At 41.9% G+C, this 17,106-nt stretch overlaps 2 protein-coding genes across 2 annotated transcripts; both read left to right on the forward strand.

Moving 5' to 3' along the window:
- Window positions 1-71: 71 nt before the first annotated feature.
- On the forward strand, window positions 72-4,561 carry LOC125982006 (APC membrane recruitment protein 1). Its single transcript, XM_049742138.1, has 2 exons — window positions 72-437; window positions 1,075-4,561. Exon 2 carries the CDS (start codon window positions 1,188-1,190, stop codon window positions 3,738-3,740), a length of 2,553 nt encoding a protein of 850 aa, XP_049598095.1. The 5' UTR covers window positions 72-437; window positions 1,075-1,187; the 3' UTR covers window positions 3,741-4,561.
- Window positions 4,562-5,038: 477 nt separating this feature from the next.
- zc3h12b (zinc finger CCCH-type containing 12B) lies at window positions 5,039-15,739 on the forward strand. Its single transcript, XM_049742139.2, has 6 exons — window positions 5,039-5,283; window positions 7,755-8,536; window positions 8,613-8,752; window positions 8,825-9,059; window positions 9,136-9,242; window positions 9,315-15,739. The coding sequence occupies exons 2-6, from the start codon at window positions 7,932-7,934 to the stop codon at window positions 10,733-10,735; spliced, it is 2,508 nt and encodes an 835-aa protein (XP_049598096.1). The 5' UTR covers window positions 5,039-5,283; window positions 7,755-7,931; the 3' UTR covers window positions 10,736-15,739.
- The last annotated feature ends 1,367 nt before the right edge of the window (window positions 15,740-17,106 follow it).

Raw genomic sequence — 17,106 nt, forward strand, 5'->3', positions numbered from 1 at the left:
ACAGGTTTGCGCGTGCGTGTGTTGATTATAACAGTATAATAAACACATGTTGCGTCACTAACATGCGCCGTAAGGACTACGCGAACTGTTGTGCAGCCTTTGGCATCTTTGCAGAACGTCTCATGTGAAATCAGCACGCAATAGCCTGATTAATCACAACAACGACACCCCTGCTTATTTGCACGATATTTCTCCTAGTTTGCTGGATTGCCGTCACCTACCGTGAGACACCGTGCGGTCACGAACTGTGGAATCTACACACTGGTGACGGATTGTAGCCTGTTAGCAAGCAGCAGTTGCTAGCGAAAGCAACAAACCGTGCAAGCTTGCAATCTCGGCTGAAAACGAACGCTTGATGCGAGGAATTAAAAAAAAGTTAGTGATGCCAGACATGTTGCGTTGGGGTACGTGATTGGGGGAGATTTGGGCTGCAGCTGGTAAGTGTGTTTATTTTACAATTACAATACATATTTGATGTACTGTAATTCGTCATTCCCTGAACGTCAATATCAAATTGGCGGTGCGATTTAAGTCAGCACATATTTGCATTTTGTTCAGATATAGTAGATTTGTGCATACTCGTGTATTTTAGCCAAGCCTCCGTCGAATATGACTTCAGCTGCTACGTCGTTAATGCCTGTTGCATTATCAATGTATTTTTGTTTGTTTGGAATCGTGTTTTATTTTCTCTCATTATCAGTGTTGTACCTTATTTTAGTTTTATTTGCAGTTGAGTCTGTGTAGCACATTTATGTCTATGTAGCACATTTATTATTATTAATAATATTACTATTATTATTATTATTATTATTATTAATATTATTATTATTTACTTCAATATTATCCCAAATAGGACACTGTTCAATTAAAGGCAAAGCAGACACCATCCATGATCATCTCTTGATTGATTGCACTGGTGTCTCCCTAAAATTTGCTAGATTAATTGACTTTTGCCTATTTTCTGATTTTATCTGTGTTTTTTTTAAAGGTTTTTTTTTGGGGGGGGGGGTGTAATATTTTTGGTTGTTCAATGGACAAAACAGCAAAGTAATGGTTACATATTTTTCACTGCAGGACTCCTGATGGATAGATGAAGAAGCAACAAGAGTGAACCACACTGCTGTGTGTCAACAATCAGCTGAAACAACGTCCCAAAAAAAAGTCATGATTTTGTAAACAAGCTAGCCATGGCTTCTCGTGACGCTGACAAGCTCCCAAGTGACACCGGGGACTTGGAGAGCATTTCGGGATCAGTCTCTAAGTGCGGCCCACCTGACATTACAGAGGAGCATCTTCCTGATAAAACGACTTCGACAGTGAAAGCTCAAAAATCGGGGAAATTTAGGACTGCGCTTTCATTCTTTGGAGTTCGCAAAAGCATGTGTCTCTTACCAAGCTTTTTTGGCGGGAGGAGTAAAAACCAGAGCAAGAAGGGAATTTACAAAAGCAAAACTCATGATGGGCTAAGCCAAATAACTCATAACGACAGCCTGAGAGGTGACTCCGCCTCCACTGGCGATTTCGAGTACTGTAGTAGTGACTGTCCTGAAGCTCTTCATGGCAATGAATGTTGTTTCCCCAGTGAACAGAAATCGCAGTCGCTCACGAGACAGAAACGGGGTTTGAAAAGTTTTTTTAGTAGTTTTAAACATCACAAAAACCATCGAAATGATAGTTTGGTTAAAACGGAGATGACTGCAATGTCTCCTCCTCAGTCTCCTGTCCAGAACAACCCCGATGTCACACAGTGCCTGGAATCTGAACCGGACGTGCCTGATTTTGCAAATACGATGTGTGCTACTTCACTGGCACCTGAATGTAATGACACACAAGTTGTAATCTTAGAGAAAAGTTCCGACCAAGAAAGCGCTACAATTGAGTGTGATAATCAGTCGTGCGTTGATCAAATAGATGAAATCAATGTGATGGCTGTGGTTTCCAGCGAATACAAGGAAATTGCTAGCGAGCCTCGTCTGTCACTTGAGATGATGCCCGATCCGACGTTGAAGTCCGAAACACCCGCTGGCTCATCCGATCAACTCAACCTGATTTACAGTGAGGTCGCCTCACTTAAGAGCTTCGATTCACTCACCGGTTGCGGAGACATCATTGCGGATCAAGAGGTTGACAGCATCACAGATGCCACAGTTTCCGGAGAAAGAAATAGAAACGGAGGGAAGCGGACCTCCTGTTTTCTCACCTACCAAGGTGGTGGTGAAGAAATGGCCTCCCCTGAAGATTTAGACGAACAGTGTCTTCATGATTTCTGGGAAACGAATGCATCCGAGGAGCTTCACTGTCCTTACAACCAGGACCGCATGACTTCGACTGCTAGCACGTTGTCCTTGCATGATATGGATTTAGCGGACAGTAACAGCGCACAGCAAGCTAGCACCATCAACACTCTAGCTGATGTGTTGACACCTCAAAGTGAGCATCAAGAGTCAGTTCCTAATAGTGACGAGGGCTACTACGATTCAACTACCCCAGGTCCAGATGAAGGACAGGACCGGACAGATCGACTAAGGCAGACTAATAAATTACCCAGGGACAGTTACAGCGGGGATGCCCTCTATGAATTGTTTGCGACTGATGAGAGTCTCATCAGTCCGCACAGTGAAAGCAAAGCTAGACTGCCGACTCCCGTAAATGTCGACTGTAAGACGAGGTACGTGTCAATGACATCGGACCCAGATTTGAAAACATCCAAAGAGCACCATCCAGAGGAAAACAAACCGGACAGTTGCCAAACTGTTTGTTTCTCCCAAGCGCTGGTAGACTATGAGAAAAGCTCTCAGATGTTGTGCGAGTTGCACAACGCAAATGTAGACGTCTTGGAGACGAGCAGCGCCTTCACCCCAAACATGGAGGCCTTACCAACCATCGTCACGTTCGATGTGGTGGACGCGCATAACGAGGGGGAATATGAGGAGCAGATTCACATGGAACTGGAGGAGGACATCTCATCACCCTATCAGGACTTTGAAGACAGCTACCTCCAAAAAGATGCTTTTGCCGACTATCAAATGTTAGATCTGTACGAGCAGAGTCTGATCAGCAGCACGTGGGCCATCGCCAGTCTCCCACGGCACCTTGGCCTTACGAGACTAAGCCAGTCCATGTCTAATCCCTTGTCCCTAGACAGGAGGAGTCGGTCTCTGGACACGGAAAGCCTTCAGTTGCAGATGCCCGCCGCGTACAGAGAAAGCAGACCTGCTAACCTTTCCCGTCCTCAATCTGAAAGAGATCCAGAGAGTGATCCTCTGGCTTATTATAAAAAGAATGGACTCGCGTCAGAAGTTCGAGACGGCGCTAGGTCCTTACCATGGCAAAGCCGCTCAGAAATGGCTTTAAGCCTTTCTTTGCACCATGACGATGGAACACAAACAGTTGAGAAACAGAACATGTTTTCTGATTCATTCAGCAGGGGCTTACCCGACAGCGAAGGCCACCTTCACTCTGACGTGCCAATGTCCGATGATGTAACGTCACAAGACGCAGAGCTTTACAATCGGCCGTGCCACCTCCCCTTGCAAACGTATTGTTTACCTCATAGCACCTTCGGTTATTCAGGAATCGATACTTCGTGCGGTGCCGGTGAGGATCCGTTACGCAAAGCCGCTGCTGATTTGCACTCGTATATGCAGTTTAGTCAAAACAGACAGACGGCGGCCAGTAGGGAAAGAATAGCTCATTCGGGAAGTGCTGTGCCAACGGAAGACCCGCCCGCAACAAAATGACCCTGAAATTGAAAGGTTCTCAATAATAACGTGCCATCGATTGCTGTGTGTGTTAATTTTAGTGATGACTACTTACTTGAACAATTCATTTGAAACGTGCCGCGCAAAAAAAAGAAATTAAACACAGTCATGCTGAATTGAAAAAGCCAAATTGTTAATGTTTTCATTGTAGGAATGAATGCTGGCGTTTTGGAATCACCAAGCATGTTTTACAAAAACAATCTCATGTATATCCAGGTTTCATCTGTTACTCTGAAGGCTTCTCATCAGCCTGGTTTGCATTTAACACCAGTTGCCTCTTAAATTGTTTACTTGATTATACCGTGTTTTTTTTTTTGTCATCTCATTTAAGGGTGAAGAGGCTTTTAGTCGTTTTAATTTAGTCATTTGGGTGGAGAGTAGCGAAGGTTAGTTTAGATTGTGTTGAAAAAGCAAAGATGGAGTCATAGTTCTTGCACATTAGTGTAGTTAGTAAGGTGGGATGAAGCTGGGTTATTTGTGTTAACACGAGTGGAATACTGCTTGACTGCCTGTGTGGTGCAAAAAGCAGAATATTGGCACAATTTATGCAAATGATTGCATTAGAATCAAGGAATGTGGTTTGAATAGAAAGCCCTGCCTCACGTTCATATCATTTTTTTTCCTATGCTTCTTTGGTTAGATGACATGAACAAATGGAATGTTTTGTATTTATATTCTCAGCTGTTTGTACCTTGTAAGAAAATGTTGTCAAAACTTGTCTTCTGTCTTATCTGTTATTTTGAAACAAAATGTTTTGTCAATGTGAACACTGCCTTAAAATAAACAAACAAAAAAAATAACTTACAGCATTTGCGTTTTCCTGTTTCAGTATCTTTCAGTCTATTGTCCCACACATCTTTTTTTAGTGCACATCAATAAAGCTAGTTATCCCTAAATCTAGCTTTTACTTCATTTTGTTACAAATGAACTCATCTTAATGATAAACAATGAGAAACTGTACTGCAGTTACCTAGAGATGCCAAAAGAGGGTGGCAAATTACTCATTTTGTCTAAATGAAGTTCCTCAACACATCTCAGTGTGAAGAGGATACCAAAAAATGGGGGATTTGTCGGGGGGACACGAGGACATGTCCCCCTGCAGTTAGGACCACGATCTGTCCTCCCCACTTAAGGCAGACTAAAACAGAGGACTAATTTTCCTTTGCCATTATTTGAAATAAGAAATCTACAACAGATTTTTAGTGTATAGGATATATGGTGGTGCCCCCACCCCTCCCCGGCCACCCCACCCCCCCAGTTCCAAAATCCTATCTGCGCCCCTACATTGTGGAAGGAGCGCGCTGAGGTGTCATCAGCGAGCATCCTCTCGTGATCTGGCAACCTTGAGCAAACTGCGACAGCAGAGCAGCGCCAATGACAGCCAAACATCCGTGGAGCGGGCGAGGAGGATGACAGCAACATGGTGAGCCTGCTCCTGCTGCATGGCAACGATCGCGCCCAGTTACGTGCGCTCTCTTGCACACGCACGAGTCCCGCTATGTCGCCGCAACTTCGACGCAGCGTAAGATGATATTTTTGATAACTTTATCTCAAGTTACGTGGAAAATATTAGCAGGAGCGCGTCAGCTAAAAGCTAACACACGCTCGCAAGCGTATGTTAAAGTTAGCATCTGGAGCTATTCATTGGCTCATGTTGTGCAGACAACTGCTTGTCGTGGTGCGTAGTTCAACTACCAACTCCTCCTGGTGGCTGCTTGTCGTGCTACTTTTTAGCCATTAAAAAAAAAATTAGAAATCAAAGAAAGCTAATCTAGTTAGTAGATGTGGCTAACATGTTGACACCAGCTGGCTAAGTGTCCACAGAGCAAGCCTGTGCTAACTCAGGGCCTAAATGATGTTTAGGCGATTATTTGTGTGTAAAAGTGTGACATTTCTAAAATAATCTATGCATTAAAAATAAATATATGTACTCTCCTGTGGTTTTGTGTTTACCATGCATTGTAAGGCGCGATGTTCTTGTTTTGGATGACATGATACAACGTTGTTATTGACGTGGATTATATCGTAACACGTTTGAAAATGAATGCTATCAAAGTAACCGAAGTTTCTATTTAAAGTACAAGCCGTGACTCGTTGGAATTCTTTATATCATTAGTCTATTAATATCCAGTTCTAGTGGAATCGATAACTTTAAATCATGCTAGTATTGCTATACCAGATCATCACGTCAATCATACCGGCTTGAAATGTAATTCATTAAATCTACACACAATTAGTCAATATGTTATTCAGCGCGATTTAAATTTGAGGAGAGCATAATGTGATTGGATGATGACTAGGTAAGTTTCGAATGATACTGTCAGAAGAATTGATTTCAGAATGTGTTCATTATTGTGGTTTTAGTTTCCAGTACAGTGCCAGTTTATCAGATGTTTAAGTTACCTCAAAATAGTTTGAAAATCTTATTTTCCAATCTTAATTTTAAGGTTGATCAATACTCAGGCATGAAGTTAATTGAGTTATTGATTTCACATAATTGCAACGTACATCAATGTCAGCTGATGGACCTGCCGTATTCAATATTTTTGCATTTATGTGTTCAGTAGCTTGTATCTTATAAAATAATACAAAGAAAGGATTTTGGCAATGTTTGTATGATAGCTCCCACTGCAAGTGACCACTGGACCTATTCAAACAATACTACAAAGTAGCAAATTCACTAAATAGGGGATAGGGAATAAATCTGAAGATGTCAATTTTGGATCCCAATCAATGTCAAACAAACCACCTAAAGAAACCCGCCAATGCAAAGATGATTGAATGACTTTACCCTCATTACAAAGCCTAAATGCCTTCTTCCTAAGTTGATTGGAAAACTAAAATGTTTTATTGCTGTCATCAAAGAAATGCAAAGCTTATAAAATTCACTACCTTCTGCATTTTCTGGAATGAGTTTCCATTTCCTATTCCTGAATATATTATTTAATTTACATTGGGCTCTGCTAAAATGGTTGCTTGAGACAGAAATCTGTGGAGTAAAGTCCATTTTTATTAAGGATCATGTTGCCTTAAGAGTTGCAATGCAAAGAGTAGTGTATTTGAAAGTGTGCATTTACTGGCTGCCTGAAGAGAGATGATGAGCTGTGTTTGCCTTAGTCGTGACTTGTAAAAAGGAGTTAGCTGATGACACGGCCGTGTTGCTAGGCAACACACATCATGGGCTGCGCCTCTTGAATCTGGCAGTGTTGTATCTGCTCTCCACCTAAACTGGCTCGTTACTAAGTTGATTTAGATTTTTGCTCTGTAACAAAACATATTTTGTGCTGTAAGCTGTGCACTCATTGAACATAACAGATGAGTTGCCAAGCAATGTTCAGTCGCTGAGAAGGCTGGCGGCACACTGATGCACACTGATCAGCCCACACTGTCTCAGGTTCTATGCACTCATGCGTGTCTGCCTTCAATGTTGCTTTTGTGCTTCAAGGCGAGGGCTGTTCTACAGTACATTAACAGACTGTGCTTGCTTTTTTTCCCCCTATTATTTAAAAAGCAATAGACTGCAGGAAGAGGGAAATATTTGTGGTCCGTTTCATTATTCTCTTTTTTTCCCTTATCCACCGGGAGGCGGATAGTGACGCTGGTTGGCTGCTTTTGTTGTTGTTGTACTGCACATGTATGAATCTAAAACTGTATTATGTAATGCTCACAACACATTGATTGAAAAGTGCAACTGTCAACGTGACGTGGGAAAAGGTTAGAATGGCTTTCAGAATGCTCGTGTTGTCACTTTCTGAATATTCACATTTTCCTATTTGGTAATAATCTCGCTGCATACCAATGACAAGAGAAACGTTATTTAATTAAATAATCCACATTGTTTTTAAGAAGTACATCTAGGTTGTGTTACAGCATTCAGATTTGTCTGTTAATTTTTTCTGTGACTTTCAAGGCACCATGTCTGTTTATAATTAATTATATTTGGCCACTGTATAACAAAATTTTTTTTTGTTTGTTTTTTTCGCTCTCTCTCAGGTTTAAGTAGTTCACACAGGGAAGAGCACTATCTTTCCTTCCGACTCGAGGAGTTTTTCAAAGTCTAGCAATGAACAAGATTCCTTGGTTGGATCTGAGGTGAGGAAGAAGCATGGGGCGTAAATCCAAAGTGTTGAAGCAAACGTGACAGTATGTTCTGCGTCGGAGAGGCTCAAAATGGAAAAGCACCCATGCAGGGAGGAGAACATTGACTCAAGCAGGGACCGGCATGCCGCCGACGAGCCCGAGGACGGCAGCAGCTCGGATAGTGACGCTGAGGAGCAGCTGCGGCAGAAGGCTCAGGTGAACAGCAGCAAAAAGTGGGAGCCCTTGGCAGTGGTGACAAAGCCCCATCGGCAGCTGTGTCGTTCTCCGTGCCTGGACCGGCCCAGTTTTTCCCAGAGTAGCACGGTGCAAGATTCCCGTGAGGATGAAACCGCAGCGGGATCAGCCGTCAAAGCGGCCAGTAAGAAAGATTACCAGACAAAAATGGACTTTGCGTTGAAGCTGGGCTACTCTGGAGAGCAGGTGGAGATGGTGCTCAGTAAAGTGGGGGCCGCTGCTCTCATTAATGACATTCTTGCTGAGCTGGTGAGACTCGGGAACAAAGTGGAGCCCGAAAGTCAACCTTGCAGCACGGCGGCGGCCGCATCGGCGTCGCTGTCGCTCACGCCGTGCGTTAAAGAGACTGTTAGTCCCGAAGTGTCTGTGGAAGAGGAATCTGTGGACCCTTACGATAACCTCAGGCCGATTGTCATCGATGGATCAAATGTGGCAATGAGGTAAGATGCAAATAAGTTTTACTGAGCTGATATGTTAATATGAGGGAAACGGCAAAATCTTTTTTTTTTGTTTCAGCCATGGAAACAAAGAGGTTTTCTCTTGCCGTGGTATCCAACTTGCTGTCGAATGGTTCATAGAGAAAGGGCACAAAGACATCACTGTGTTTGTCCCAGCATGGAGAAAAGAGCAGTCCAGGCCTGATGCCCTCATTACAGGTAGCAAACATGTTTTGGGTTGGGAAGTTGTATGAAAAAAGAAAAAAGTAAACGCTGCATTTGCCCTCACAGATCAAGAAATCTTACGCAAGCTCGAAAAAGAGAAGATCCTGGTTTTCACCCCATCTCGGAGGGTCCAAGGCAGAAGAGTGGTGTGCTATGACGATCGCTTCATAGTGAAGCTGGCTTATGATTCTGATGGAATTATCGTGTCCAACGACAACTACAGAGACTTGCAAAATGAAAAACCAGAGTGGAAGAAGTTCATCGAGGAACGACTCCTAATGTATTCATTCGTCAATGACAAGTAAGGAGCTGTGTTTGAGTCGACATGAAATCATGGGATGCTTGAAATATGCGAATGACATTTGGATGTTTTTTAGATTTATGCCACCTGATGATCCACTGGGAAGACATGGTCCGAGCTTGGAAAATTTCCTCCGCAAGCGTCCTGTTGTCCCAGAGCATAAAAAACAACCATGCCCCTATGGTGAGTCACTTCATTTTATTGGACTGAGTCGATTTGTTTCTTGCTGACTTGATTCTTTGTGTCCTTAAAAAGGCAAAAAGTGCACATATGGACACAAGTGCAAATATTATCATCCAGAGCGAGTCAATCAGCCGCTGCGGTCGGTGGCTGACGAACTGCGGGCCTTCGCCAAACTCTCTGCAGTCAAGACAATGAGCGAGGGGGCCTTAGCCAAATACGGCACCGGGCCGGCGATGGTGACCAGGGACGGCAACTCCGAAGTCAAACGCGTGGCACCCAAACGCCAGTCGGACCCGAGCATCCGCTCGGTGGCCTGCGAGTCTCCAGAAAGCCTTTCGGTCATGAGGAAGTCTGAGACCAATTCAGTGCCTTCCCTTGTGACCGCTCTCAGCGTGCCCACCATGCAGCCCGTCAAGAGCCACGCGGCCGGGGCCTTGAACACGCGATCCGCCAGCAGCCCGGTGCCAGGTTCTTTGCAGTTCTCGCACAGTTCGCTGGAGCACATGTCCAGTGTGCAGTACCCTCCCATTTTGGTAACCAACAGTCACGGCGCTTCTGTGACATACAGCGAGCAGTTCCCAAAGTATGACTCGGTCAGCGACCACGGCTATTATTCACTGCACAGTGACTTCTCAAACATGAGCATGAGCAGTATGCACAACGTCGACAGTTTCTGTAGCATGGAGCACGAGCACGTGGTGTGCCAGAGAACTCGCAGCCACTGCGCCGAGTCCTGCCTCGGCCACTCCAACAGTGACTCTTTCCCCTCTTATGGCGACATGTACCCCAGCTCTGTGGATGGGAGCTTGGAGGAGAGCATGAAGGGCCAGCAGCAGTCTCCGGCAACGGGGAGAATGCAGACTTTCGGTTTTCGGCACGAAGCGCTCACGAGGGTGCAAAGTTACGGGCCCGAGGAGCCCAAGCAGGGTCCGCGGAAGCAGCCTGCCCCTCATATGGCTCCGCACATCCAGCACGTGGCGGTGGGGGCCAGGTCGAGCTGCCCCGGGGACTACCCCGTCGCTCAGAACGTCCTCCCGCCGCTGTCCTCGCAGCCGACGCGCTCCCTCGGCATGACCCGTATGGACAGCGTATCCGATTCCAGGTTGTACGACAGCAACCCCATGAGACAGAGGAGACCGCCGCTGTGCCGCGAGCAGCACGCGAGCTGGGACCCCCTCCCCTGCGGAAACGAGTCTTACGGATACCACTCGTACCCTCTGAGCAACAGCCTGATGCCGTGCTGCGAGCGGGTCATGGTCCGCAGCATGCCTGACAAAATGGAGCAAATTTGGAACGTGCCGTGGGAGGCCTCAGCTGCAGCGGAACACCAAGAACGGTATGTCGTCCCAGAGCACCAGTATCAAACATATCGGAACCTTTGCAACATTTTTCCCGCTTACGTGGTCCATTCGGTGATGGAGAAGAACCCCCATTTGACAGACCCCCAACAACTGGCAGCTGTCATTGTCACAAATTTGAGGTCTTGTCACTAAGGTGGAAATTTAGTACAGAGATTTGAGCATTTTGGTTGCAAAGACAACAGGCACTTGATAAATGTTGCCAAATGTGCATCATTTGCCCTCAGGAGTTCTTTTTTTTTAATGTCTCTGCTGCAAAATCCAGCTCTCTGGTTTTCCATCAGCAAAACGACATTAAGTCAACAGCATAGATAAAGTTTGTCTGAAATTTTTTAAACACAATTGTAAGACATAAAAGGCTACACATTTATATAAAGTGTAGTACATTTGTAAAAGGACAATTGTATTTTTTTCCATAACACATCTATCACACCTGACCAGGAGCCAAGTTTCCTTTCAGTTTTTAAAATAAGATTTTTAAATAGAAGGACTTTCTCCTGCAACATCATTTGAGGTTGCACTTATGTAAAATCTGTCATTTGATTACAATCTTTGACCCACTTGGCAACATGACGCCAGTTGCTGCTTTTTAGCATTTGGATTCATTTAAAGGGGAAATCAACCTAAAAAAAAAAAAAAAAAGTATGTTCTGTGCAGCCTAACTAGTCAAAACACGGTGTTCTGATTAATGTTATGTTTCTGGAAAAAATGCAGGCAAAATACACCTTTATCTATCTCGGGTGGCGGCCATTTTGCCACTTGCTGTCGACTGAAAATGACAACAAAGTTGCCAGGTCTCAGGTCACAACCAATCACGGCTCAGCTTCACAAACCAACCTGAGGCAACTGTGATGTCATTTTCAGCCGACAGCAAGTGGCAAAATGGCCGCCCCCTGAGCTGGATAAAATGGGGTGAACTTTGCTTCTTAATCGAAATGCTGTGTTTAGATTAGTGGGGGCACAAACAACATTATTGTAAAGAAAATGTTGGGGTTGACTCCCCTTTATTGAACACTATCTATGTTTTATCCACATTAAGACATCCTGTTCAGGTCATATGGATGTGCTGTGAATGTTTGCGCTGCAGTACAAATATTACTAACTTTCTTTAGCTTTGCCTCTGCTGTAAATAACAATTTTTTTTTGGTGTGTTCATTTGTTTTAACACGAGTAAGAGGGAGGTACACACATACCTCCAAGCATGAACTATGATATTTAATGGCCTTATATCTGAATGACCTCACGCGTTAGTCTTCTTCAATGAACGTCTTTGTCACTGAAGCCTCCTACTTTCAAACGTAAAGCACTATATCAGAAATCTATTTTCTCAGTTTCACAAAGCAAATATTTTGGTAGAATTCGACCGTGCACAAAGCAAGCCAAAAAGAGATTTGTCTTGTATCCACAGGTGCACACGTCTATATCTATGTACATATAATTCACACAAAAGCCATTATTTCTGTCATTTATAAGCTGCTAAATAATGCCAAAAAAAAAATCGGTCATTATTTTGACGTCACATTTCATTTTGCTTCACATAATTGGGATTAGTTCTCATTTCTGGTTGTATTTTTTTTTTTTGTCAGATTACTTGTGAAAATAATATATAATATGTATTTTAGGCTTTTAGATACAGCGCTCTTATTATTATTTTTTTTTAATTAGCTTAGTTTCTCTAGTCTGAATGAAGTACTTGGGTGTTTCTGCGGCCCATCGCAAATACAATGTTATCACAATAACACTTTTTTTTAATTTATTTTTTTTTATTCCCAGGCTACGTATAGTATGTGATCTTAAAAAAACGAATGATCTCTGAACTTTTTGAGGTTGTCAGTGGAGCTGTTTGTTGCTCATTTCTATCAAAGACTACTTTTACATGCACTTACATGGACTGACTTCACACAAAGGTGGGACGGCTTTTATTTCTGGTGGGCTTTAGCTTGAAGACTATTCTTGAGGTATTTCCAAGCCCGCTTACAATTTACTTTTAAGTCAGTCAGTGCTATTATATTGTTAAAAAGCTGCAAAGCAGTTGTGAAACGAATAAACAGTAAACTAGATGTAGTAAAAATATCACACTAAGATGGATGATCACAATGCATATATAGTAAAAAGATTACTGGGAAAAACATGTTTGCCATCAAGTTTGCACATGGCTTTGCTTGTCATATTTACATGGATAGATTAAAAATCCATCCATGACTGGAGAGGTTGTATAATTATTAAGAAAAACAAAGAAGTGACGCGAATGCAAGAAAGCATGTTTATGATGTTTGGCTTTTATTGTGAGAGTGGATGGCTCGATTACAGTTTGGCTGTGCCTTGCAGCGCATTGCTCTCAGGATGCTTTCACTTTTTCACTTCACTGGCCAAAAAAACCAGTGGTCACTGCTGGCAAGCGTCTATTCTCTTCTAATAGCGATATATTTTGTGAAAACTTGTACGTGTATATAAAGTTGCAGTCGTGAAAACTGCATTGTAAAACTTTGTATGTTCAAAGTATGCACCTTGAGTTGTTTAACAATGGGTGTCTTTTGGGTGGCTTTACATGATGATGTGTTGACATTAGCATTCAAAGCTAATTGCTACAAATGTGGGCCTTAAACAGTACCCGTTTGAATTTTGGACTAGATTTTTTTACAAAAATTCTATTTCAAATTGTACAATTAGGGATTTTGAACTTCAAGATAGCACTGCAGGTAAAGGTCACGGGTATCATCTAAAGCTAGCCCAACTGCAAGGTGACGCTCTAAATGCATTTAAAGGGAAATGCCACTTGAGTAAATCTGTATGAGCGCCTGACTCTCAAACGGAAGTACAAAATGCCAAAGTGCCACACAGATTTTTCCACATAAAGTGGTATTACTCTTTAATTGGGAATTTGTGTGAGCTTGATTATTTTTCTCAATGGTGAGTCTTTAAAAATATAGACTCGTCTCTAATGTTAGATAAAACTTGAGTGTATAAACTTAAAAAAAGAAAAAAAAATGAATGTGTATAGTCCAAATAATTTTTTGGGCTTTGCTGACTTTGTTTTTTTTTTTTTTTCATGAAAAGGGACAAGGCCACTTTCGGCCAGCTTGTCTGTTCATGAGAAGGTGAAAACAAACTGCCTAAATGTTTCTTCATATGAAACAATCAGATTGCAAGGCTGCTGTCGCCGTTGTTTCTGGCATTTGGCTCAACGTTTGCGTGCCACCCCCCCCCTAGTTATTTTGTCACACATTCCAAGAAAATGTTTTTGGTGTGAAGCGATAGAGAGAAAAAAAGAACAACTATCGTTAGTGACTTTTAATTGCACTGATGACTACATAATCTTATCTCGAGCCACATCGCAGCTCAACTCAATTGAAATTAAAATGATTGTGTTTTATTCAGCAAGGTCAGATCTGATCCAGTTTCAACCAGATTACCATATTTCCTCATATAGTAGGCTGGAATGCATTTTGAACTCAACTACAATGGTCAACCATGATTTATCAATTTCAACAAATGATAATAAATTACACGTCAACAAGGCCCCCCTTTTTTTTATTTTTTTTTAAAGAAAGAGGCATTAATAGCGTTTATTTTTTGAAATGCAATGCGCAATTAATTTGGGCATGATGTATTCCAGCAGAAGCCACTATTTGAGGAAATTTTCTCTCCATAAAATGGATATCAAATCACAAGATGTACACTATACATTTAATCATTTTTTTAATTTCAATATATTTCGAACTTGTTCTAGGCTGTACCCAAGAGCCACAAACTCACAAAAAACACAACTTGATCTAATATGATTCAGATTTGTGAAAATGCTTTTCTCGTACTACTAGTTCAGTGTCCCCCGCATTCCTTCTTTTGTAAGTGCCGCAAACAACCAAGCCACAAATGTCTAGAATTGACTTTTACTTGTTGATACAAATTGTATCTCTACCTTGAATGTAAATTAAATATCAAATGTATATTATGAAAACAGTTTTATTTAAATGAAGGGGGGGAAATGCCTAATGTGTGTGACACTGTGTGTCACTGGGAGTAGCCCTTAGGTATGTACTATATTTTATTGGGTACAGTAATTAATTTCCTGGGACTTTGATACGCTGGGTCAAGCGCACGACAAGACAAAAGTGTGTGGCTCTAAGCATCACTGTACATACTTGTGTGTTCCTGTGGATAGGATTTCATGTGTAAATGTAAAACATTAATTCAGTTCACTTGAATGTTGTAACCTGTGCTTATTTTCTCCTGATTTGTTGATTTTGCCTTGTGTAAAAACTTTGCATATTTGGGTGTTTAAAAAAAAAAAAAAAAATGCAGATTGTTACGCACCAAACTAATCTACTTTAATGGAATTCTTTTACTAAAAACTACAAAATGAGAGCACAGTGCTAGTTTTGGATCATTTGTGTATTGATGTTTTTTTTTTTTTTTTAGATTTTTTTTTTCTCTTCAAACTTTAATGTAGTGGAATGTTTGGCAGGCGGTTGAAGAACTAATGTTGACATGCAGATAGATACGTGCTTTTTGTTGTTACTTTAACCACTGAAATGTGATATTGAAGTTGTGTATCATTTTGCTGTGCGGCCAGTTTTGTGTACTTTCAACTGGCGCCCTATGGAAATTGAACTATTTTGAGGTTTTGTGTTGAATAGCATGTCAATGGATAAGATGAAAAACCAAAGTTGTTGTTTTTTATTCTCATTTTTCTCGTACACATTGTGATTCAAACACACATTCGCACTAATTGTGTACCTATGATACTTGATGCCAGCAAACTCCCAGATGGACAGATTTGGTATGCAGAATGTCAAAACTCGAGGTGTGCTCATTAACACCACTGTACGTATTTACAGTGTAATACTCAGGTTTAACGCCGCTAACATTTAAAATCATATGATTCAAAAATAGTGAGTTGTCCTGGTGACTTTTCTAAGGTGGTGTGAGTGGACTGTTGTGTCTGCAATGTAAGAAGGGAAACATTGAAGCAAGCTTTTTGTGTTGTGCTTATCTGCAGTATTGTAATCTACACTGGGTGAAAAGCTTTGCTTTTTTTTTTTGTAGACCAAACTAGACTATTTGAGTCTGTGGGCTCAAACAAAATGTAAGTCTTAATGACATGTGTTTCTCACCATGAATAAAGCTACATTATGTTCATACTGTGCTATCACGTCTTTTAATAATGCAAATGCATTTTGAGGAATGTGCATGTGTGTAACTAGTGTTTGAGAGAAAATTACTAGCTTAGAAAATAACTTGCCTAGATCTTCAAGGTAAGATAGGGAGAAGTCTTGCTTTGTTGCATACTTGCCCTCAGGCTCTGATTGTGCAAATAATAGCTTAGCTGAAGGCACCCAAACATAACAAATATTGGCCACAAGCGCGCTTTGGCATTTAACTATAGCGTACTACCATTAAAAACAAAATAGAATCATAATTAAGAGATTAAAAACGTACAGTTAGGTCAATACTTGAGTCCGAGCGCCCTCTGCTGGCAAAATGTGGGCATGGACTATGAATAGATTGTTTACTGTTGTTTTTAAAGTTTCTCATTTGGTGAGAACACTCAACGGAAGGTCATCTTACCCGTCTCAAAGTGTAACTCATGGGAATTTAACCCAGTGACTCAACACAAAAGTATTTGAGTTGGTTACTTTTTAAATTATGCAGGCAGAATTTTCCCTCAGGCATTGTGTTATTCTCCTTTCATCCCTTATCTGCAACAAATCAATTGTGGATGTTACGCAGATCTGGAGGTGGTATTGGGCAAGAACAGAGGACACACCCTGGACAGCCTGTCCACCACAAGGCCGACATTGGAAAATGAACAAGACTGAATCAGGGGTCGGTAAAGTTTTGCTCGAGGGCCACATTTGAGTTTTACAATGTTTAAATGGGCCAGATTGTCCCTAGATGCGGTCATGCTTATGTTCTTGTTGCCTTCGACGTGACGAGGAAGTGTGCTAGCTCAATGTGTGCTGTATGTTAAGAAATCAGTACAAAGACATTCTTTAACTTGTGGAGCTCTGAGGAAATAGTGTCATGAATCATCTCCCTATAATCAACCAAAGAGAATGAGTCAAGAAGCCAGAGGTCGTTTCCTATGATGAAGCGTATTTTTGGAATTGTTGAGACATCTTCTGACTTAGCCCTTCTGATAGCACGTCTGATTTGGAAGAATACCAAAGTGCTTGCAGATTAACCATACATAAAGATAGGTCAGATGAAGCCACAAAAGCTCAATTTAAAGATTTTACCTCCCTCCATTGCTACATAATCTGACTCACCACATTTTGGGGCCCACGTGAACATTTCTGCTGCGGCGTCTGCTGGCGTGTGTTCCGTCATTCCAGTAGCGTTGGTAACGTGGTGAAGGCCCGCTTTTTCCACTGCCTGCATAAAACATTTGAAAAAGTACTTATTAGTACTATTAGTATAGTCACCTACTGCGTTCAGGGAATACGAGCAGACTATTTCTGTATCACTTATAGTTGGGCTGATATTTGAACATAAAGGCCGCGATT

This window comes from Syngnathus scovelli, chromosome 15 (assembly GCF_024217435.2).
Source record: "Syngnathus scovelli strain Florida chromosome 15, RoL_Ssco_1.2, whole genome shotgun sequence".
Classification (NCBI taxonomy): Eukaryota; Metazoa; Chordata; class Actinopteri; order Syngnathiformes; family Syngnathidae; genus Syngnathus; species Syngnathus scovelli.